At 50.8% G+C, this 21,274-nt stretch overlaps 1 protein-coding gene across 2 annotated transcripts; it reads left to right on the top strand.

The window, feature by feature from the left end:
* Window positions 1–1,935: 1,935 nt before the first annotated feature.
* Window positions 1,936–17,663, top strand: CSNK2A2 (casein kinase 2 alpha 2). Of its 2 annotated transcripts, XM_017824423.1 has the most exons (10): window positions 1,937–2,037; window positions 2,788–2,838; window positions 8,709–8,768; window positions 10,905–10,988; window positions 11,901–12,011; window positions 12,222–12,323; window positions 12,643–12,743; window positions 13,368–13,516; window positions 13,712–13,805; window positions 17,211–17,663. In XM_017824423.1, the coding sequence occupies exons 3-9, from the start codon at window positions 8,751–8,753 to the stop codon at window positions 13,786–13,788; spliced, it is 642 nt and encodes a 213-aa protein (XP_017679912.1). In that variant the 5' UTR covers window positions 1,937–2,037; window positions 2,788–2,838; window positions 8,709–8,750; the 3' UTR covers window positions 13,789–13,805; window positions 17,211–17,663. The 2 variants fall into 2 exon arrangements, with proteins under 2 accessions (XP_017679913.1, XP_017679912.1); XM_017824424.1 differs by lacking the exon at window positions 17,211–17,663 and having other exon boundaries at window positions 1,936–2,037; window positions 13,712–13,952.
* Window positions 17,664–21,274: the final 3,611 nt, after the last annotated feature.

Genomic DNA, 21,274 nt, shown 5'->3' with positions numbered 1-21,274 from the left:
TTTGCCTCAGTGGACAAGCAGAGTAACCAAATTACGTCCTCTAATTCCATCTTGGCCTTCTGGTAAGCTCTGTGCATGTGGGTGACGCAAGGGTGGTGTCCATCCCCATGCTGACATAAATGAAATCAGTCCCTGGTGAAACATCTTCCTCTGGGGTTCAAAGATACAGCCCTCACTTCTGCTGGTCTACATCCCCCTGCTCTGGCTGGTTCTCCTTGTCTTTCCAAGCTCCCACCAGCTCCAGCTGTGTCTGGGTGCTGCCCCGGGGCTGTTGGTTGCCCTCTCCCCGACGAGCTCTGCCCCACATCACTGCAGCTCTGGCTGGCAGCTGCTGTGGCCTTGCTGCCATTTTCCACAGTGGCTTTATGAGGTGCTGATGCTCCCTGTGCCGGCATCGGTGTTATTTTTGGCACTTTGCTTCGGGCTGAGATTCTCATCTTTTGGCTTGAAAGTCTAGCTGCTGCCTTTTAACTTGCAAGTGGAGAAGGACAGGATTCAAATCTGAAGGTTCCAGCCACCTGAAGAGCCTTGAAAGACAGCATATTTTATCACTTACATAAATGCCATATTTTCCCACTATATAAAACCTTCTGTTCCTTCTCCTGTCTGCTCCTACATTCCTGTGAGGGGTCTGAAACAGGGATTGCCTTGGATATGCCTGTATGGGGAGTATGAGTTGCCCCATCGGCACCCTGAAGTGGGAGGCTGCAGCAGAGGCGAGGTGGTGAGTTTGAGCTGTTGAGCTCCTGTGGCTCCTTGTCCTTCACGCAGACATCTGCTAATGTGTATCACTTTGGTAAGGTGCCTCATACCTTTGCCATTCTGCATTACACCCCTCCTCACACACCAGGCTCTGTGCTGGATGGTGAATGTTTTAGAAAGCTAAATGCCTAGAGAAAAGTGTTTTCATCGGCAAACCTCAGAGACAGGGCTCTACCAGTCCCTCCAGGATGTCTCTGCAGCTCTCTCCAGTGCTGCTGTGGGGCAGGAGGGGATGTTCCAGCTCTGCAAGGAAGGACTGCTAGACTTGGTGACTCGCAGCCAGTGGTGCTCACACTGGTCACTAGAGTCATTAAGAAAGTCTCACCTCTTATCTCCTCTAAGCTGCCTTTCTTTTCCAGCAAGGACAGAACTAGAGTTGTCCTGGGAGTGGATGAGTTACAGAAACAATTATTTGCATTAAAGTGAACCGCTGGATCAGCAGAGTGTAATATCCAACCCAAGCTCCCTGCCTTGGGAGCAGCTGTTCTTTGTCACTCTGCACAGGGTGATGTCCAGAGAAAAGCTTACTTTGCAAAGAGAGCTTCTGAGACTGCACAGATTAGAGGAGGAGTCAAAACTGTTTAAAATGTCTGTAGGCTTTAAAACCAATCATGGTGTATGGATGCAGTGGCATGCAGTGCAGTTGGGGCTGTGCAGTCGGCATGATAGTGAACTACACGTGCACACAGGCATAGCAGTGTTTGAGCTTACTAGAAATCTTGGTGTTGGAGACTCTCAGGTCATTGTTTCGTGGGATTAAAGTACTCGTTGGTAAAACAGGTTGGGATTAAGGAGTAAAAAACTGGTTTGTGCTGGTAAGCAAAAGCAGAAATAGGTCCACCATGCTCATCCTGTGGCTCTGAATGCACAACATAGAATCAGTGTGCTGAGGTTACCACATAGCAGTCCAAGGTGCTTTTAACCACTGGAGTCACAGTTATGTTGGTCTGGAGTAGTTTGATTTCCCCTGGTGAGGGGAAAGGTTTCATGAATGAGAGGGAAATTCTAGTTCATGCAAGGTGTCTGTCTCCTTTTTGGAGCTAAAAATTTTCTTTTGTGAGGGTGGGAGCAGAGAGAAGAGGGGAGGTGATGTGTTCCAGTCCAAATCGGTGGCAGAAATCAGTGTTCATTTCTGAAAGGACTCTCACTTCTAATTTCTTTTGTCTATTTAAGCCAGTGAAGAAAAAGAAGATAAAACGCGAGGTTAAGATTCTGGAGAATCTACGTGGTGGCACCAACATCATTAATCTGATTGACACTGTCAAGGATCCAGTGGTAGGTGCCCGTGTGTCGTGTGTGGTGGGATTGCCCTTCCTCTGGCTGCAGGCATGGGACAGGTTTGGATGGGTTCCTGTTCCTTTCCATGTTCCCCAGACTCTTTAAGGCCCCTTCTCTGTCTTCTGTGAGTTCTCATGGCTGATGGGGGGAAATCTTTTGAAGCCCTATAAGAAAGTAGAGCCTGTAGCCTTCTAGCTTTTGTCTGGCATCTGGAGCCTAAGTACCAGCCAGGGCAACTGGAAATGAAGCACTTTGATCCTTCTGGTTGCTGTCCTACCCAGTGACCAGCAATCATGTCACTGGTCTGCACTGCCACAATTGACCCATTCCCAGGAAGTTTTCTGTGACGAGCAGCTGGCTGAGGTCTGTGACTCCCATCCTGCTGGCAGCCATGAGAGGAAGTGATGCTGCTCTAGCATCGGCAGTCCTGGCTGACCTTCCTCCTGCAAGGAAGGCTGTGAGGGCTTAGCTCCTGGTGACACATTCTGCCTTGCCCAGTGCTGTCCCTGCCCCTTGGCGTGGGGATCAGCAGCACTGGCCACAATGCTGAGGTGGTGCTTGGCGTGTGGGGTATAAGCAGAGCTGCCTCCACCTTTTACAGGAGCAGGGCTGTGCTTCTCTCCCTGTCTTGCTGCTGCCCTGCTCTCCCTAGTGAGGGTTGGGCAGGAAGCAAAGGCTTTTTAAGGTCTCTTGCAGCAAAGAAAGGTCAAGTGGGTGTTTTAAACCATGACTCTCTTTCCCTTGCAGTCAAAGACCCCTGCTCTGGTGTTTGAGTACATCAATAACACAGATTTTAAGGTGAGTTTGCTTGAGTGTGGAGGAGGGAGGCTTCCCATTTCTGTTAAGAGTGCTGTGATTGCCAGATAACCCTCAAGAGCTGTGGGGAGAGTTTGGAGTTTTCACCTATGTCAGCTTCACTTTGTTTTCTCCATGTAAATCAGAAACCTGTTACTGGGCTCTAGATTGAAAGGAATAAAAAGTTTGTGTGCTGCATCTTCTCCCAGCTCTGAGGAGTAAGTTCAACAGGTTAGATATTCTTACTCCCCTCTCAATTTAGTAATCACTGCTGTGTTATATATTCAGCCCAAGTTAATCCCTGTGCTGTGGTGCTCTGCTTACAGCAGTGCAGTTGATGGAGCAGGTGACACCAATTTTTTTCTGGAATCCTTCAGACCTGGGGACTTTGGGGTGGCAGAGACTGGAAAACACATTCCCACTGCCAGTGGGCCTCTGAGGGTAGTGAGCATTCTCACTAGCAGGGTACTGAGCATTCTCGAATACATCTTAAGAGCTCTTTTGCTTGCCTGAGGCTGCAGGATATTCCCTGGCTCTTCTGATTTCTGGGGAGCTCCAAGGGGTATTACCCATTCCCAAAAGGAGGGTCCTCTGAGTGCAGCTACATCCACTTCTGCTACTCAGATGTTTCTGGCTGGGAGCAACAGACTGAGAGACAAAAGGGATCTGTAATTAGCAGCCACACCTATTTTAATGGCATCTTTGCTTCCCCCATGTGAGTCTTTACCCTAAGTCACTAAGTCAGTGGTGGAGAATTAATGGAGCCATTAGAAAGCCAGCAGTCATCCCTCCTGCACTGTTCAGGGATCTCTTTCATTCCACGTTATGGGATGGTGGGTTTTCTTCCTGTCTGTGCTGGAGCATGATGTAGGTACAGGCCTTAAAGGAAGCAGATGCACCAAAGACCCAGAGAAGAACTCTGGGCTGGTGTTGGTGGAAAGGAGGAGCTGCCTCCCAGACCATCTGTGTGCAGGGCAAGACACGTTGTTTCTGTCCCTCTGGGGTGGGATGTGTGTGCACAGCCAGAGTTGCAGCCATGCTGCAGTGGGGTCTTAGTGCTGTTTAATCTCATGTAGAGAGTTACTGCAGGAGCCAGAATAATAGTAACTTGCAGGAGCGTCTGCCCTGACAGCTCTGGGCGGGGAGATGAGCGTTGCCTCCATCAAGTAAACAGCCCTGAGAGGAGTGCTCTGTGGTGACCTTTCAGGGCTAATTAAAGCAGGTTTGGTTTGCCTGAGCTTGGTTGACATCAGCTGGGCTGTTCAGTGCTGCATGTGTGTTGGGAATGTACCCCCATGCTTCTCCTGGTGACCCACAGCCTCTTTGTAAGGCTGATCCTGGAAGTTTTTAATTTTCTATTTAAAGTTTTTTTTTTAAACAATTAATTAATTAATTTTTATTTTTAATCTATGGCTTGAGATAAAATAGGTTGCTTGCACCTTGCTAAGGATTGCTTTATGTTTCTCCTGTCAAAATGTGATTATACTGCTCTGTTGTGTCCTTAGAGGAAAAAATTGTCATCCAGGATATCACCCAGTAACTGAAATATGTTCATGAAGTTGAGTATTAAGCAGCACCTCGAGGCTGGTGGCCAACAGGGACTCTTAACTGAAAAATGAAGGGCTCAGAGTCCATGATCCATCAGCCATCCCAGCCACATGGAGAGTTGGAGCGGGCACTGCTGGAGCCAGTAAGGAGCAGTGGTCTGGCCACAGCAGAAGTGACAATGCTCATCTCTGGCTGTTGCATTAGAAACAACTGTATGAGTTTGCAGCAGACCTCTTCTAGGCTCCTGGGAGAAAGCCTGGCTCCTCAGGGAACTCCAAATTCACAGCTGGGCAAGTCTAAGACAGAAAGCTTCTGATGCTGATTGGTACAAGGCAGGAATAACTCGTCTTGGGAACGCAAGTGTGTCCCCAGGGCATGCGGTATGGCTGCTCCTGTTCAGAGCTTATTTGTAACCTGAATTTCCCCAGCTGTGTCTGGGGTGTGTGGGTTGGTTGAGCTACACTCCCATGAGCCCTCCGCCTGTTTGGGGAGGTTCTTGGGGCTGCAGCTCACTGGCAGATTATAGAGCTGCTGCTACTTAAGGGTGCCTGTGGGTGCCTTCCTCTGATGTCAACAGATGCTCCCAAGCTGTCTCTTCCCTTGCTCTGAAATGCCAAGCAGAAAAGGCACAAAGTAGATGAGACCACCTGTGTTGGAGGTCTCTGCTTGCCCTGTACCTCTACACATGAAGCAGCTGGAAAGCACCCCGTCATTGTCCTCTCTACTCCACAGTCCTGATCCCCCAGGGCAGCCAAATTCTGCTGGAGTTAAATGCCACAGTGAGCTAATCCAGGTGACAAGGGCCTCTTCTCTGCCTATCTCTGCGTCCACGTCTGGGTTCAGCAGCACTGTTGAGAACCAGCATCTCGCTGGCAAATCACCTTCAGGATGTGTGAGGGGGTTCCCAGGGCAGCTCGTGTGCAGCAGGAGGTTGATGACCACTTCACAGGATTGCTTTTTTCCCTGTCCTTTTGGCAGTAGTTGCTCACAAGCTTGGATGTCTGCTCAGTTGTCTCCTTTCTGGCTGTTTCTTTCCTTCAGCATTATTATTTTTTGCTTAATGTTAATGCTTTTGCCCATTGTTAACCCTTTGCCCATTCAAATGGCAGAATGCTGCTCAGGTCAGTGCACCCATGAAAATGGCTACTGGGTTTCCTTAGCTGTCTGTGCACAGGGAGAAACTGCAGTTCTGTGGGGCCTAAGCCATGGTTGTGAACAATTCCAGATCAGAAGCACAGGCTTATATTCCACATGGTTTGGCTATTTTTAAATGATGGTATAAACAGGAGACTTAGGTGATACCTCCTCATTTTCTTAAATTACCTGTCTGGGTCCCTGCTGGAAGGGATGGCACTGTACTTGCAGGAGGATGAGTTGGAACCAGACTAAATGCGTGTTCTGCAGCTTGTGTTACAGGGCTAGTGTTTCCCTTCAGACCTGCTGCATTACTTGTCATCTGTGAGCACTCAAGCTCCCCACAGTCGTCTGCCTTCAATGAAAACTGCACTGCAGAGCCACGTGGTCAATTGGGGGATCATCAGTGAAATTAAATGTCTTTTGCTAATTGGTTTCAAACTAGAGATGAGACGCCTGTAATTCAGCCACTGTCAGCTGTCACATATTTTGTGAATGTACATGGTACTGTGCTTTTCATTGCCCCAAAAAGGCAAATCCCTCAGGAAAGCAGGGGGCAGAGCCAGCTCTCGAGGAGCAGTTATGCTTTGGGTTTGCTATTTCATTCTTAAAACACATTAGCAGGTTTGCAGCTCAAGAAGAGGAGATGGGCAAGAAAGGTGAACAAAGGAAGGTTGCTTCAGGATGCTCAGCCTGTTGGAGTTGTGGGTTCAGTGGGCTTTTGAGTCAAGTCTTCCACTTCACCTGCACTTTGGTGAATTTTCAGGCCAAATTGCTGTAAGGGAAAATGTGTGTGTGTGTTTTATCCTTGTGCATCCAAAGTTTGTTTGAAAAATGATTGTTGCCCTGCATAAGCGATGCAGAATTATAAAAGATCCAGAATTATAAAAGATTCCCCTCCCTTGCGTGGCTGCCAAGGCTGGAATGCTTTGGGAACTGTTTCCTTTTCTTTTCCTGCTGCCTGCTCTGCACCCCAAAGCAGTGTCTCTCCTCACAGCCACCCTGTTGCTTTGCAGATGCTGCTTCCTGCACGTAGCCAGCTGTGCTGCTCACTCAAGGGAGAGGAATAAGCATTTAGCTCCTGTCAGCCCCATGGCAGGGGAAGCGTGTCTCTGTCTCCTCAGGCACTCACAGGATTAGTTTATGATTGGTTATGTGATGTGTGGCAAAATATCACCAAAAGCTGGAGAGGGGTAGGGGCTGCCTGTGGGTGGGTTCGGCCTTTCCTTGTGCTCTGTATGGAGAAAGGAGACCGGCCCAGGTCTCTGAGGCCTCCTGGGATCCAGAGTGCTGGCAGCTAGCTGAGCAGATTTGGGCTGGGTCTGAGTGATCCCCACAGTGATGTTTCTGGTAGTTCTACTCCAAAGGGACAGAGCAGAGCATGGGGCACTGGGGGGACTGGGTTTCACAGGTTTTCTGGGTTTCTTCCAGGGAAATCTCTTGGAAGCTGTTTGCCCAACAGTGTATGGGCATATCATGGTCCAACGCTGAGGGCCACGAGTTAGAGAAGTGACAGCATTGCGGGTCTGTGAAGAAAGACTTTAGTGACCCTCCCTCCTTACAGGCAGCAAGAGGCAGAGGAGCCAGGGAATTGGGGAAATGAGGTCTAGCCTTGTTCTGCCACTGCCTCTCCTGCCCTCCTCCTTCCCTAGGTGCATGATGTTGCCAGATGAAGTTGAACAGGGTAGTGGATGCCAGAAAGACATGTTTTACACACATTTCTCATAGTGTTTATTACTTAGCAAGCTATTTAAACAGACTTCTGGAAGGACTCAGCTGTCCTCTGCTGGCCCTGCATCCTGCATCAGAGTCAGGAAATCTATCCCTGCTGTAGCTCTATAGCTTGTGGCTATGACTTTTTTGCTCCCTGCTCACTTGTCTGCTTCAGTGGGTTGCTCCAAAGCGTTAGGATCATCCCAGCTCACGAGAATTCAATGCAGTTGTGTCCTGGAGGCTGTTAAAGCTCTGTGTGTGTAAGTGACACTTGTATGTTGTCAAATGATTTCCAAGAGCAGTATCGGGGGGTGGGGGGTGTCTGTTTGGAGATGGCCCTGAGTAAGGCAGGAACCTGAGGATCTCAACATGGGCCTGGAGGGGATTCAAGGCTAGAGCTGCTCTCTTGGAATGTGAATTTCAATCCCTTGCTCTGGGATTTTTCCTGAAGCTGCCAAGTGGTGCCCATGATGGGCAGCTGGCTCCAGTGCTGATGCAATCGGTGATTTGTCTGAGCTGTGAGATGATCCTTGTTTGTAAGAAAGGGCAGAGAGGTCTGGTCCCACTGCTGCCCTATTGAGTGTCCTTCCTTGCCTTGCCCTGGCATCTTGCCTTGCTTTCCCTGGATGAGAGCACAGCCCAACAGGGTTGGGCTGACAGCGCTGCCAGTGACAGATATAGAGCAGAAGGCAGATTTGGGGCCAGCTGTGAGCTGGCATGGGAGCAGCAGGATGATGAGTTCTCCAATGCTGGTGCTGGTGGCATAGTGCAGGTTAAAGTGCACCCTGGATCTCTATCACTTCTGCCTGAGCAGCTGCAGAAGGAGAGGAGGGTGGTGAACACATGCTGGTAACAAGCACTTCCCTGTGACTCTGAGCTGTGCTCTCCTTGGCCCCACAAGCATTTCTGTGCTCTTGAGTTGCATTAGTCTTTATCCTGGGATAGAGGGGAGCCTCTGTGGCTCTAAGGCTGTCTTCTCCCCTTTGTATTTCCCCACCCTGTGCTCCTTTAGGTTAAAGTTTTTGTTTCCCTGCCACACCCTGAGCACCTGGACACCTTGCTCATGTGTTCCCAACCTGCTCTGAATGCTGTCATCGATGTTGACATGCAAAGTCATCATAGTGACTTGACAACAGAGAGTCACAATCATCTGTGCCAACTCCAGTGTGCTCTGAAGGGCTTTTGCCCTGTTCTCCTTGGTCAGACAGCCTGCCCATCTCCTGCTGGAAAGAAGCTGAGTCTGAATGATCCCAGTAGCATTTCACAGGAGCTCTTGCATACTTTTGGGATTCCCTAGTGTGTAGCCCTGGCAGGTCTGAGGCCAGGACAGCCCTCGGGAATGGTGGCATTCACAGGAAATCTGGAATGGGGTCAATGACTGGAGAAAAGTGGGGTGCAGGAAACGAAACTAATCCAAATCTGGAGTATTTATTTTTGTCTCTTTTGTTTTTCTTCCTCCCTCCCCAAATCTGTTTCAGCAACTGTACCAGATCCTGACAGACTTTGATATTCGGTTTTATATGTATGAGCTGCTGAAGGTGAGTGGCATTGCATATGGCAGTCTGGATGGGGAGACCAGGAATGAGAGCAGCGGTAGCAGGGCTCGTGGGGCAGTGCTAGAGTGGTTACTTCTCCTGTGTTCAGTGCAGAATCCATGTCTCATAACCTGGGAAGGCTTGGGAAGAGATCTGGTTACCTGGCTTGTTGCTGTGAGGTATTGCAGCCAAACTGGGGACCTTAGGTCACCTCCAAAGAGCCTCTGATTCTCTGGGGTCTGTACTTTCCTCAGGAAGCATTTGTGACTGGTAGTCACCAGGTAGGGCTGTGCTTGGTCTCCCTGTGTCTCCAGCACCATTGAGCTGCTGCTGGCTCCCTCCAGCCAGACCCAGGACAAGCACTGAGAGGCATTTGCAGGGCTGGAGAGCTGGGTTTCTAGGGAGACTGGAAGAGAGGGATTACCAGCTGCAGGCTTTGTTCTGCTGCACTGTTCAAATGCAGACCCAGAAGGTGACTTCTGCCCACTTGATCTTAGACTCCTGTTTCTCTGGGTGGGGGATCTAGGGCACATCAAGAATAAGCTGGCCAGCTCAGTGCCCTGTGGTCACAGAACCCTGGGAACGTGGTCATGGGGAACAAAGCTTCTGGTTATGCCAGCTGTTATATGTTGATATAACACTGGTATTTTCCTTTGAGACCTCCCAGCCAAAGCTTTCCTTGCCCTTCTGATGAAAGCTGAGGAGTATCCTAAATACCTCCTCTTAACTAGCCTAGCTTGCACTTCCCCGTGGAAATGCTCAGGGAGCCACATGGCAGGTCTGTGAGATGTGCTGCCCCTTCTCAGGGGTCTCCAGCTGCAGGATGTGGGAGGTGGCAGGGCATTAGGGAGAGCTTCCAGATTCAACCCATCCAAGGCAGTTCTGTGCTGACCTGCTGGAGCAGCAGCTTGGCTGTGTCAGGTCTTAGCAGGGCCTTGGGATTTCTGGGCTGGCACTTTCCAATTCTCCAGCCTCTGGAAATGAGTGGAACAGGTGAGGGAAAGCCCTTTGTGCTCCAGGACTTGGTGACTGCAGGAGACTTCCTGAAAGAGATCTAGCAGGCCTGAGGGAGGCTTTCTTCTCTGCACCCCCAAGCTTGTTCATCTGTCTGCAAGGAAAGGACCTTCCTACTGGAGCCTAAGGCAACCCGGGATTAGGGTGGGAGGAATGATGAAGTTTAGATGATCCAGCCTTGGCAACACAAGACACTAGAACAGCTTCATCCCTGGAAGCACTTTGTGTAACCTGTTCTAGATCTCCTCTACTGGAGATCCCAGGACCACAGTGCTGTGAGTCCTGTGGGTTGTGAGGCCACATGTCATTGCAGGGATATTTTCTCAGGCCTTGCTGTGATGGAAGCTTTTGCCTCCTTGCTTCCTGCTGTGGCAGGGGCCCAAGGACAGCGTGGCTTCCCTGGCACTGGTGTCTTGCATATTGAATGACTGCAGGCTGTACCCTCTTTCCACGCTGCTGGAGATTTCATAGCATCTGATAGATGTTGATGGATGGATCTCCCTCCCCTTGGAGATGAGAAAACAACATTCTCACCCCCCTGCTCAAGGGAACAGCTGCGTTGGGGGGGGCAAGTGGTGCAAGGTCATGGAGCTGGAGAGCTTATGTGTGCTCCTGCCTTCAAGCTTGAAGCAGCTTTGCTCTCCCTCATGTGCTATCACTTTTTTAACTGCAGGTTTGGCTTAAATCAGCAGGATAGAGGTGACTTTCTGGCTTAAGTGTGTTTCAGGGCACAGGTGAAAAGCTGCACTGGAAGGCCATAAAAATGTATGCATGTAAGAATCATCCCCTTCTGGGGAAGAGAGCATGACCTAGGAAGCACAGGGCTACCCAGGCTGGAGCATTGGGCTTGTCACCGGGTGGGACACGTCTCTGGATCGTGCTCTTCAATGATTGTGCAGGGAGCACAGTTCCAAGACTGTGACTGCAGTCAAGATCCATAAAGGCTTGTTGCCAGGATGCCACTTCATCCACGTGCAGCATAAGAGCTGAAAATGCCAGTTTCTTGTGCCAAGGTTACGGCACTTCCTCATGAGCTCTTGCTCCTGGCTGAGAACTGTCTGTTATATTGCTAATGCTGTGCCTGTGGTTACAGCCATGTCTAATGTGTGTGTGTGTGTCTGCCAGGCCCTGGATTACTGTCACAGCATGGGAATCATGCACAGGGATGTCAAACCCCACAACGTCATGATAGACCACCAACAGAAAAAGGTACTGTGACACCAGGGCTTATAAGCAAGGTTTTTCCAGGAAAACTTGAAACTGCTGCCTCTGTACCCATAGCTTGGGCAGCTGCACAGACCCCTTTAATCTTTCTTTAGTGGCTCCCCTCCACCTGTGACAGCATCAGGAGATGGCCAAAGTCCCACTGGGGAGCACCACAGTGGGAGTCCATGGCTTCCTCACTGCTGGGATGTGCTAGTTAGGTCACAGGAAATGCTTGTACCCAGCTCACTACCGTGGAAATGGGCAGCACAGGGACTTCTCCCATCCTGGTACTCATACCCCATTGGGTGCTGTGTGTACCTGCCCCAGGGACCTGGTTCTGTAGCAGGGAACTAGTTGCTGCTCCACAGATCTTTTCTGCCAGTCAGCAGAGGCTGAACAGGCAAGACAAGGATTATAAGGAAGGGAATCTCTTACTGGACCCACTGTCCTTCAGTAACACAGCAGGTCATCCATCCCTGGGGCTGCAGAGGAGATGGTCTGCCTTTCAGGATGTGGTGAACCCCCCTCCTACCCTGTTTTTTGCTCTCAGCTCCCAGGTAAAATCAACACTGCCTTCAGCCCAGCCTCTCTAAACAGTGGGATAAGACTTCTATCTGTTGCCTAGTATGCAACGACCTGTCTGCTGTGGCTGATGGTGCTGGTCAGGAGCCAGCTGCCCAGCAGTAACAGTGTGCTTGGACTCAAGGAGGCAGAGCAGCTCTCTAAGCTGGGCTTTGCTCCACAAGCTGGTGTTAGGGGAAAGAGCCTGAACAGAGCACTGCTGAGAGCATTCCCTGTCATCAGAGGACCTCCCTCCACCCCAGGCTCTACACTTGCTCAAGGGATTGAGAGGTTTGGCCAGCATGGCCTCACCTAAGTGGCTCCTGACTCTGCGTGTCTTTATTGTGTGTCCAGCTGCGGCTCATAGACTGGGGTCTGGCCGAATTCTACCATCCAGCTCAGGAATACAATGTCCGTGTGGCCTCCAGGTACTTCAAAGGACCAGAGCTCCTTGTGGACTACCAAGTAAGAGTCTGTCTCCTCCTTGCTACCCAGTGATGTCACTTGTGGCTGCACTTTAGCCACCTTTGGGTTGTCTGGTTTTGCCTGTCAGGGCATTGCCTGGGTTGGAGAGAGGCTGGCTGTGAAGTGCAAAGGCTGAGGCTGCCTGTGCAGCTGGGGAACCGGGCTGTGGTGAGTGTGCCTTTTCTGACAGCTTCTCCTTTTTCCCCTCAGATGTATGACTACAGCTTAGACATGTGGAGTTTAGGCTGTATGCTGGCAAGCATGATCTTCCGAAAGGAGCCCTTCTTCCACGGCCAGGACAATTATGACCAAGTAAAGACATTGCTACCTGGCTTATTGTGTGAAAAGTTTGTCCCCAGCTCATCTCTGTGTGTGTGGTGGGGAGGTTCTGAGGGTCAGATCACCATGCTGGGAGGATGTTGTTGCATGTTGGTTAAGCCATCTGGGATTTTGCTTCTCTGCCTTGTGTAGGAATTTTTTTTCTGCACGCGTTGCAAAAACAAGTTTCAAGGGAGATATTCCTTCCATCTGGGATGTTTCCAGAAGGACTGCTCTTAGATTTGGGCAGCTCTGCCTCTGCAAAAGAGTGGTGGGCTGCCCTTCTGCTCTCTGAATATGCCTTTTGTTCCAGCTGGTTCGCATCGCGAAGGTCCTGGGCACAGATGAGCTCTATGGGTATCTCAAGAAGTACCACATAGAACTGGACCCACACTTCAATGACATCCTGGGCCAGTAAGTGGAGAAGTGAAATGCTGCCCTTTTTCCTTGTGACACAGAGAGGGAGATAAACTGATGTCTGTGCCCTGGAAGCACTCTCAGCAAAGGCCTGCTCGATCTTCTGGGTCACAGTGCTGCTTGCATCATGTCATCACTGAAATGCAGGCTCTTTCCTTTTGCCTCTCCCTGTTTCTTCTCCCTCCTGCTCATTCACATCCTCAAAGTGGAGGTGTAGACACTGGAGTTGAGCATGGGCTGAGTTATTGAGTCTCCCAGCTGAGATTCCTGAAAAGGACAAGAGGTGGATGGAATAGTGAGGACAACTTCTGTGAGGCTGGCTGGCAAGTCAGAGAAATTCTGGTCCCAAGGATGTCACCCTGCCTGCTGCCACATGCCATTGTCTAGTCCCTGTAGACAGAAAGGATCATGCCTTTTCTAGGCACAGGACATCCATACAATTGTGTAGGTATGGAAGAGGGTTTCCCCCTTTCAGTAGGTGTTTGCTGAGCAGTCACCTGTGCAAGGAAAAGCTGTAGGCAGCGTTCATCACAGCCTCTCTTCTCAGAGGAGGATTGTGGCGGGTGATTCCCCCGGGACCTCTGGGTACTGCTGTGCTGGTGACAGCTGGTCCCTTTGCAGGCATTCCCGGAAGCGCTGGGAGAACTTCATCCACAGTGAGAACAGACACCTGGTCAGTCCTGAAGTCCTCGACCTCCTGGACAAGCTCCTGCGATATGACCATCAACAGAGGCTGACTGCCAAGGAGGCCATGGAGCACCCCTATTTCTGTGAGTCTGTGGAGTAGCTGGGGCCAGCTGGGATGGAGCTGTGGGTTGTGGAGGTGAATTTTGGCTCCCTGCTCCACAAAAGCCTTAGCAGCTCTGTGAGTTTCCAGGGCAGCTTCTCTGGAAGGATTTGCCCGGGTGGAGCTTCCGCTTTTATTAAATACTGTTTCCTCTTCCTGCCTGCTCTGTCTCCTGCAGATCCAGTGGTGAAGGAGCAGTCCCAGCCCAGCTCAGAAAACGCTGTGCTCTCCAGTGGCATGACAACAGCACGATGAGGACTGGAAAACGACGGGTAATTCAAGATGTTTACAAATAAAAGCAAAACCTTCGGTCACACAGTGAAGGGAAAAGAACCAAGGACCCCCCCCCTTCTTCCCCTCCCCTTTATACTCGGCAGAAATCTAACCTTGGGGGGGGTCATAAACCTCAGTTCCTCTCTGGTGGTTGTGGTTAATGTAACTCTAACCCTGTGGTACCAAAGCCCTGGGCAAATGGTCTTGCAAGAGCTAAACATGTAGTGATATCCCCAGGGCTCCACACAACTGATTCTGGTTCACATCTCTATGGATCCTTCTCTTCCTTCTCAGTCCAGCCTTCCCCACCACGCTGGTGGGGACAAATTGGTCGTTCTACCATCAGCCCTTAGCATGCCTCTTTCTAAACTTGCCTTTCTGACTTGTAGTCTCTGAATGAACCAAATTCAGGCTGGGGGTCAGCAGGTGCAACTCTGTTTTGAGGTCTAAGTCCTTACTGCTCACTCTGGGCTTGAATTTGGCCCTTGAATTCCAGTTTCAATTGTGAATGCCGGGGTGGTTGGGGGGAGGGCGGGGGGGGGAGTTTGACAAAAAACAACCCACAAACCCAGCAGCATCTCAGGATTAGTTTGGAGCATTTAAACGAAGGCACTGATCCGAGTTGCTGGGGAGAGGAGATCCCCCCCTCCAGTGTGTTTGACAAAGGCTCGCTCTGAGAAGAAACTCAATAGACCTGCTTTGGAAACTTGTGAATGTGAGGGCTGCTCTTGTGGCAGGAGAGGGGAGGGACTATCCAGACTTTCCCACCGAGCTCAGGAAAGTCAGTGTTGCAAGATTTCTTGTGATAGGTGTGCAACCACGTACCTCATGACGTGGCTCCCATGAGAATTTGTGCCAGACGCAGACTTGTGCCAGAGCACAGCTCTGGGGCGGTTCAATCCAGCACCGCAGGATGGAGGAGTGGAGAGGAGGCCAGGGAGGAGAGCACAGGGAGGGGGGAGGATCAACAAACAGCGTCGGGGCGGGGGCTGTGCAGCTACTGATCCAGGACTTGGGATCCCACACAGTGTTTTAACAAAGTCAGCCATTTGTTGAATTCTGGGGTGCCGATCGTGTCGGGGGGTGGGGGGTTCGTCTTGTGGGTTCTTTCATCAGATCCCTCGATGGCTTTATAGCCCCACAATTCACAGTTGCCTCCTCTACTTGTTCTGTGTGTAACTTCATCAAGTGGTTCTGGTGACACTCAAACCTAGACGCTGGAGATAGTGTTTTCCCACCAGCACCTAAACACAGAATTTCCTTCTGCGGCATTGTTGAAATAGTTAATTTTTTTATAAGGTTGCAATGTTTCTATTTGAAACATCTGTTTACATTCCATATTCCAATAAAGTTCTATTGGCATCGACAGCAGGTCAATCCATTTGTATAATTCACTGAAACCAATAAATATCTATACGTCTGAACGTCTGCCGTCTCAAATCTATGTGATAGCCAGAGGGCCTGAGAGCTGAAGGCCTTGTCTCCTCCAGGAGGGCAGGTTGGCTCTTCCAGCCCCTCTTGTCTGAGTTTTTTGGGATGTCTCACTCAGTCTTTGGTTGCAGTTCTTCATGCTGTCAGCCCTGAGAGTTTCACTGTGGCAGATAGTCTGCGCTGCCACGGGGCTGCAGAGGAAGTGTGAGATTTTGGGAGTCGGCTCTTGAGGTACATTGGACTCAGACAGCCGGTGCCTGAGGGACCATCCTCGGGCTGTCTGTTACTTGGCAGATCAGACCAGGTCACCGATGCGTGGCTGGAAGCTGGGGGGTCTCCACGTGTGTACCCCCTGCTCATCTGCTCTCAGCCTGGGGGGATGGCTTTTTCTAAAGGTGTGCTGAGCAGGGAGTAGTTCTTCTTTCCTCCCACCCTGGGAGGTGAGTGGTGCACGAGAGCAGTTGTGTGTGTCCAGGCTGAGGAGCAGCCTGTGATGTGCTGCTGTGCCACATGGTCTTGCTGACATTTGCTCTCCTGCTGAGGCCACTGAAGGTGTTGGCGAGTGTTCACCAGCCCTCTCTTCCATCTGCCCAACCTCTGGGCTGCCTGGCCTGAGGGGCAGGAGGGTCTCTTGTGCTCTTAAGCTGTGCTACTACCAGCAGGGCTGATTTGGGGTTTTAACATCGAGTTTTGGACCGATTTTTAAACATGTATTGAATTGCTCCATGGAGAAGTGGCAGGAGTGGATGTTTCTCATGGCCTGTCCGAGTTGCTATGGGAGAAGCTTGTCCGTTTTCCAGCTCTTGTGTGTTGGCATTCCCAGCTTCTGGAGGGACAAGGCAGAAGAGGTGTGGAGAAAAATGGGTTGAGTGTGGGAATTTTAATAGGTGGAAAATGTTGGTCGCTGCATATGAGTGCTTGATAGTGTCCAAACCTGATTGTGGAATTTCAAGGTGGTGCTTTGGGAAGTATTGTTTCTGTAAACTTGAGTCAGAAATTCTTTCCTGGTACCCTCAAGCAGAGAAAGTGAGTTGTTCTTCCAGCAAATTACATGGTTTTCCCTGGTTGCAGTAAGCAGAGAGGCTGGAACAACCTGCCCCTTATCTCCCCACATCCCTACCCCAGCTCTAGAGTAGGATGAGCAGAGACAGATTGATCCCGGAGGAAAACAGCAGCTGAGCAAGAGTAGCCTGGGAGCAAGAGGGTGTGGATCCCAGGGATCTGATCCTAGGGCAGTGTGGATGCTTCACTGCAGCTCGTACCAGTTTGTCTCTGCAGCCAGCGGCCCTCCCAGCACTCGGAACAGAAAACCCTTCTCTCCTCTGGACCTTAGCAAAGTGTCCTCCTGCTTGTAGGGACAGCTGGGAACTGGGGATGAGTGTCTTGTCCTGAGGAAGTAAGAGGACTGAGAGACATGCATCTTCATTCCTGGCCTTTCAGGTGGCCTGGCCCCAGCTTTCTAGCAGAGGTAGAGTGTGGGTTTGGCTGAATGCCTTGTAAGAGGAGAGGCTCCAAACCAGAGCCCTGGCAGGCACTGAGGGATGCAGTAGGAGATGGATGCAGTAAGCAACTTCGCCACCTTGCCCGTGCCTGTTTCTAGTGTGCTGTGTCATGATGGGAGTCTTGAATGGGTCTAGAGAAGGTATTTGCAGCAGCAGAGGGAAACTTAACACAGGAGGCTGGGGAGAAAAAAGTCCAAACTTGTGTCTGGCTGTCCATGAAAGTTCTGCTTTGCTGGACTACGTCTCCCCATTACCTTCCTCGGTCCTGCCTTCCCCTCTTGCCCCTTCCAAAGCCAGGCTTAGGTTCCCCTGCTGTCCCCACATCCAGAGGGCCATGGAGAGTACCCCAGAGGGTGGCAGGACGTAGGGCAGCGTGCCCAGCCATCTCCTCGTCGCCTGGTGCTGGAGGAGCTCTGCACTGAGCTGGCAGTGCCCCGTGACGCTCACTTCCCTCCTCCCGTCTCTCCTCAGGTCCGATGCTGTTGCTCCCAATTTTCCATAAGCAGAATGAGAACCAAATCAAACGTCCCATCGGCGCGTGTAGAGCGACGGCGGGCGGACTGCGCGGCGCGGGCAGGGCTCGGAGCGGGCGGCGCGCCTGGGCCGGACGGCACTCGCCCCGCGGTGACCTCAGCCCTTCCCTCCGGGCCTTAAAGGTTCTCCTGCCTCTGGTTCCTTGTTGAGCTCTTCCTGACCCAGAAAGCATGGAAATGTGAAGGGTGTGCAAAGCAGTTGTTGGTTAGTTGTTCCTTCCTCTGTTCTGGCTGTTGCCCCCCCCAGCCCCTGATGGACCACGGTTAGCCAGCTTGTGCCCGTCTCTGCCAGGACACAGGGGCTGCAGGGGGTGTAGTATCATGATGGACAGTTCTATACTATAATTAAAAGAATTCTATATTGTTGAATAAAAGTTTTGAAAGAAGCATGCAAGGAGGAGTATTCAGTGGGGAGGGAGCTGCAGAGTGCTGGCAGTGTGAGCTGTTTGCTGTGCCCTGCTGGGACAGGCTGGGCGAGGAGAGCAGGAGGAACTTGTACAAAATCACCGTGAGCAGAGGCAGAGGAGCCACTTGCCACCTTTGGGGGTGTTCCTCCTTTGGAGGTGTCTCTCCTTAGGCCCCACACTCTTATGGAGGTACCTGCCTGGGTGGTGGTCTGAGTGCTAATGTTGATACCTGCTTTTCCTGTCCCGGGAGGGCTTGAGCATGGCTCTGTCTCTGTACCACTGGAGCTCCCATCTCTTCCTCTTTCTTGGTCTGAGGCCCTCCTCCTTCCCAACACCATCACTGCAAAGCCCTGAGCTTGGAGCTCCTGCCCATGGGCCTCTGCATTGCAGGAGTTCCCCTCAGATGTGGTGCTTCACAGGCAGCTCTTGGGAGAGTCTGGCTGCAGTGCTGGTGGTTTGGCTAGGCTGGGCTCTGGTCTTAGATGTTAATGGACTGCTTGAAACTCTGGTCTAAAAGCCTCCAGCTGGAATCTGCGTGACTGTACACGGTCATTTTTCTTCTGTTGTCCCATTCCTTCACTGCTCATATGTTTTTCCCTACACAGTTTTTCCTATACTGAAGCTGCCCAGGCTAAGGGTACCTCTGAGGCAAGGCTTTTGCCTGGGAAAGAGAGACCTGTTGCTGGTTCCCAGGGAGGGGAGTTCAGGTAAGGTGAGTCATGGGCTCCTGCCAGCACAGAACCACATGGAGCTGCTCTCACCCAGCCCTGGGCACTGGCCAAAGTGGAAACCCAGGAGTGAGTCCTTGCACAAAGCCTGTGAGGGGTACAGGTGGAAATCTGTCCTGGTGTGTCAAACACCTGGAGATGTGCAAATGTGGGGCCAGATGTGGACATGGGCATCAGGTAAGTTCAACCTATTGGTGCTGTAAGGCAGAGCTTGGTCCATTGCCAAGGCACGGTGTAATGACAGCCCTGTTGTATCCAGGACTCTGCTGACCTCTGGCAAAGAAAGTCATCAAGACTTTGGCCAGTGGTGAGAGCCTGTCCCTGCAGGGAAGAGCCCTTGCCAGAGTCCACCTGAGGTTCACAGGCACTGGGCAGCAGTGCTGGGAGCTTGTGCTGAACTGAGGTCCCTGCAGCATGGTGGCACATCCAAGCACTGTTGCTGCTTCATCCATCCATCCATCTCCTGACGCTGTTGGATCATGTTCCCCATTCCCACCTGCTGCCTGCTGCAGTCCACATGCTCTCCAAGTCATCAGCTTGTGTCCAAAGGATGCTCCTGGTGACCCTTTTAACTGTGCTTTGTTAGAAATAAATTCTTTGCCTACCTGTTTTTGTCTCCACTTTGTCTGACATCAGAAAGGTTTTCCTCATTTTCACCCCTTGCTCCATTTGTTGCATGGGTGTCCCACCAAGGCAATGTGGTCTCCTTCCCTGATTTTCTCTCCCCAGTTGCTCCAGCACATATTGGCACTGCCTTCTTCTGCACCCACTGATGGTTACACCCTTGTTCTCTTCTGATCCCTTGCTCAGCAGCAGCTCAGCTTCCTCCTGTACTGCTCAGAGTTCAGCCAGTATGGGATGCACAGCATTTCTCTGGGTTCCTTCAGCACCCAAAGTCACTTTTGGGCCTTGCCTCGCCTTGCATGTGGTGGCTTTGGATCTCCTGCCCGATCTTCTTTTTAGTTTCCTCATTACAGCTGCCCTTCATCCAGTGCTGCTTCTGCAGGAAAATCCAGGCTGGAGTCATCTGGACAAATCACAGGTCCTCACACTCCTGTAGGAGTCATTGCTTTGTTCTTGGTTTTGCCATGCTCTGAAGGCTTTTGGCTCACAAAGCAACTGACCGAATTCTGTGCTGGTTTTACTGGTCCAAGCACTGTCCTTGGATCTGGCCCAGCCCCAGGCATCTGCTCTCCAGTGATGGCCTCAGCCAAGAGGGTGTTGGCCTGGGTTAGGATTTCCCAGTGAACCTGGACTGGGTGCTCCAGGGCAAGCACAGACTTGGTGATACTGGAGAGACCTGCTACATTTTGCTCTGCACCCAGCAGTGGGAAACTTCAGAGGAGCAACATTTCAGAAGCTTCCTGAAGATCTCATTCCTCTGAAGGCATCGGATTGCTGGCAAGTCTGAAGGGCAGGAAATATTTTAGTGGGCAGTTATTTCTGGAGCTGGCAACCTCTGCTCACTTCTTGGACCATAGTATTCTGTTAGGATGGGCCTTTTCCTCCATCTGCTCCCCAAAATCCAGTCCCTCTACATTCTGGAAATTGGGATGATGTACCATGCCAACATCTTCCTTCTGATCTTCCAGGTGGATAACATCAGTGTGTGAGTCTCTCTGAAATACATCTCGGGGAGGCCTTTTCCCAAATGCCAGCCCCAACCACTGATACGGGTTAGTGATTTACAGGCCTCTCTGTCTCTGTCCTCTCCTTTAGCCCACACATGCCCAAGGAAGGAGGAGAGGCAATGGGTATTTTGTAAAAATTAATTGAGAAACAGGGAAAATTTGAAACCACAACATATTTCTGCGTGCAGCAAAACATGACATTGAAGTGGTAAGTGGAGAGCTTGTGAACGAGCCGGCTGTTCAGGAATGGCAGCTGGATATTTGTCCCAGTTGTCTCTTACCATCTGATTAAGGGAACAAGTAATTTCATCGTGCCATATAAAGTGTACTCTAACCCACTGACTAAATATAGCTGATCATTTCTAACTAATGCCTTGTTTGTGAGAGGAATTGTCAAGGAAGGAGAAAGCTGTTAACCTGGGTACTGGGAGGGACTGAGCCCTTGGGACAATCAGCATTTGTGGCCCAAGGGAGAGACAAAAGCAGACAATGTTGTTGTCATTGGGATTTGGATGGGGCATTAGTTAGCAGCAAGGGCTACACAGGAGAAGCCTGGAGTTAACCTGAAGAACCATAAAGCTGATGCAAGATGGTAATTTTTGTGCTGTTTACTGTCTATACATTGAAAATAGATGGGACAGGTGTTATTACAGCAGGAAGAAATTTAATATGTGTCAGTTTAAAAATGTAATTTCTAGCCCCAGCTGTTCCTCTTAAGCCTCTTCAGCTGTGCAAGGCCCCATCTCTACTCAAAGACATTCTCACATCAGTAAATCAGCCCCCACCCCAATATTGCCAGGATTCTGTATCTTATCCCTGCCTGACTTAGATCAGCAAGTAGATGCAGGAGGTTCTGCACAGGTGGTGCTGATGTGTTTGGGAGCTTTCCTGCTCCTTCCTCGTGCTGTGTCCAGTCTGCCTGGTGATTGGTATCTCTGGTATCTGTCAGCTAGTGCAGAATCTGGCCCATTTCCATGTGGAAATGAAGCAGTTCTGGCCTGAAATGCTGTCTGAGGAATTCCACTATGACAGCAAGCACGATGCCATTCTAGGACAACCTCCTGCACCAGCTGATGCTCAGGAGGCTCCTCAGGAGTGCACGGGATTCCAGACATCCCGGTGGTTTCTGACATAGCAAGGCAGCAGACTCCAGCACCAGCACATCCCTGTGAGTGCAGCATTAGTGTGTGGCACAGAGAGCTCCGAGCACATGGCTGCAGCCAGCTCCAGCTTGGA

The sequence above is a fragment of the Lepidothrix coronata genome, unplaced genomic scaffold (genome assembly GCF_001604755.1).
Source record: "Lepidothrix coronata isolate B3197 unplaced genomic scaffold, Lepidothrix_coronata-1.0 Scaffold110, whole genome shotgun sequence".
NCBI classification, from domain to species: domain Eukaryota; kingdom Metazoa; phylum Chordata; class Aves; order Passeriformes; family Pipridae; genus Lepidothrix; species Lepidothrix coronata.
Note: the sequence above shows the minus strand (reverse complement) of the source record. Positions and strands in the feature narration are given on the sequence as shown.